Source organism: Arachis duranensis, chromosome 10, assembly GCF_000817695.3.
Source record: "Arachis duranensis cultivar V14167 chromosome 10, aradu.V14167.gnm2.J7QH, whole genome shotgun sequence".
In the NCBI taxonomy this organism is placed as follows: Eukaryota; Viridiplantae; Streptophyta; class Magnoliopsida; order Fabales; family Fabaceae; genus Arachis; species Arachis duranensis.
Window position 1 is genome coordinate 81,071,868 of NC_029781.3, and position 2,280 is coordinate 81,074,147.

At 36.5% G+C, this 2,280-nt stretch overlaps 1 protein-coding gene across 1 annotated transcript in view; it reads left to right on the forward strand.

Annotated features, from left to right (window-relative positions):
* LOC107470446 (isoliquiritigenin 2'-O-methyltransferase-like) overlaps window positions 1-1,927 on the forward strand; it is a 3,350-nt gene extending 1,423 nt beyond the window's left edge. The window contains exon 3 of the mRNA XM_052255658.1: window positions 1,713-1,927. Coding sequence (XP_052111618.1) covers window positions 1,713-1,927 — 215 coding nt within the window. The remainder of the gene's footprint in view (window positions 1-1,712) is intronic.
* The last annotated feature ends 353 nt before the right edge of the window (window positions 1,928-2,280 follow it).

Here is a 2,280-nt window from a genome sequence, read left to right on the forward strand (position 1 = left end):
TGATGACAATTCAATGTTCCTTCGTGCTGGAGGCATAGAGAGAACAGGAAAAAAAATTTGGGAAGCTATGCGAAGACTCTGGATTTACCACTTACCAAGTTTCGGAATCAGAGAATTTTATAAATAAAATACAAGGATCACATACATGTTCTATTTATCATTTTTTTTGGACATGGTGAGAACCGAGCAAACCCGACCCACACTGAAAAGGATCCAAAACCCAAAACCCACCCAAACCCACTCTTCTTAATTCAAACTTTGTCTCCCTCTTACCTTTGTTCATTTTTCAATTTGTACCTCCCGTACAACTATGTCCACTTCCCATTCAATTTTCAATCCAGAAAATTTATGTTAGTTGGATAAAAATAATATACATTACATTTAAAAAAATATTAATTTAAATTTTAAAAAATAAAAGTATACATTAATTATTCAAATATAAGAAAAATCAAAAATTACATATAATAAAATAAGACGAAACATATTTTTTAAAATATTTTTCATATTATTTTTAAAAATAAAAAGTATATATTCTAAATTAGTAAATTGATCAATTGACTTTAGAATTTTATATGCAACATAATTACATATAATAAAATAGAACAAAAGATAAACAAATAAATAATAAGGATAAGTAAATTGAGAATAAAATAAAATATATAAATTTATGAATAAAATAAAAAATTAGATTAATACCTAAACTATAATTGCTTGAATTAAAATTTACAATTGAAAATATCAAAAAGAAAAATAATAAAATTAAAAGATAAATAGAGTCATAAAAAATTATATAAAAAATATTTAAAATTTACTTTTTGATGAAAAGAAAAATGACCGTTGAAAAATGAATAGAAAAAAAAGTTGAAAAGTAAGAAAAAGATTTAATAGAATAAAGAAGTAGTGACGGCTGAAATTTGAAAATGAAAGAAGATTAAATTTGATTAGATTAATTAATAGTCAAAATAATAAAAAAAATAAAATGAAATCGGAGTGGGGGCAAGTGCCCCCTGTCATATCACGTAAGTCCGTGCCTGCCTCCCGCATCAACTACGTTCACTCCTCAAATTCTTCCACTCTTTCTCTATAGCTGATTCTGAGATGGTAACTGTTTATACCCTGACTCAACACTAGGATTTAAGTCCAAATAAACCAAAACAATTCAATCCTAAGATTGGCCTTCGCTACCAATCGACCTCCTTAGAAGAGGTTGGATTCAACACATACCTCACTCCCAAGAAGTCGGGTTCGAAGGATAGTTGGCAGATAACACTTATTTAAGTAAGTAACTGCCCCTAAAATCTCTCAACCCACTTCCAAGAGCCATATCTCAACTTCCTTAAGATAAAGGGATGGTTACCCACCTTAAAAGGTGGAACTACTCCAACGGTGGTTATTGGTTCACCACTATAAAGACACTGACACCCCTTAGGTATCTCTAAGTTCCAATACATTCGAAACCTACTTAACCCGTTGCTGACTTAGGCATCAGAGTGTCTTTGCAGGTACCACCACCCATTCCATCATACACATAAGTCGGACGGTGGCTTCTAGACGCAAACAAAATCAGAGACCATCTCCTCCTGACGTTTGGGCCAGCCTTACAAGCCCAATCCATTAATCTCCGGTTACCTATCGTAACATTGACACCGTTGCCGGGGAGCCAAGAGATCAACCAGTGATGGCGGATGATTTGAACGAGGATTGAAACACAGCATCTAATTCTGAGCAAGAGAATCAGGACGCTGGTAACAACGACAAAGCTATAGTTACTCACCAAGGGGTGACTAACCAGCACAGAGAAGGCACCTCAGGGGTGAAGGACCCGAAGGAAAACTCATTCGAGGGGCACGAATCAGGCAAAGAAGGACAACCCCACGCAACTGATTTCATGGGATTGTTCCATGGCCACCAGGGACGGCTGGAATAGCTGGAGCAAGAATTAGAGCGGCAGCGAGAAGCGGAAAGGAGCTTGAGAAGAGAGGTCAAACGACGGAAAGAGCTTGAAGAAAAGCTCTTAAGACTAGAGTCCGCTCTCCGAGGCAAAAACTCTTGCAGTGACTGAGAAGACTCTCCCTTGGGAGGGGAAGATCCCTTCAGTGAGGACATAATGAGGGCGAAAGTTCAAAGGAACTTCAAAAGTCCTGATATGGACTTATATGATGGGACCACCGACCCAAATCATCACTTGAGCAACTTCAAATGTCGGATGTACCTAGCTGACACCTCTGATGCTACTCGCTGTAAGGCCTTTCTGACGACCTTGACAAAAGCAGCGATGAA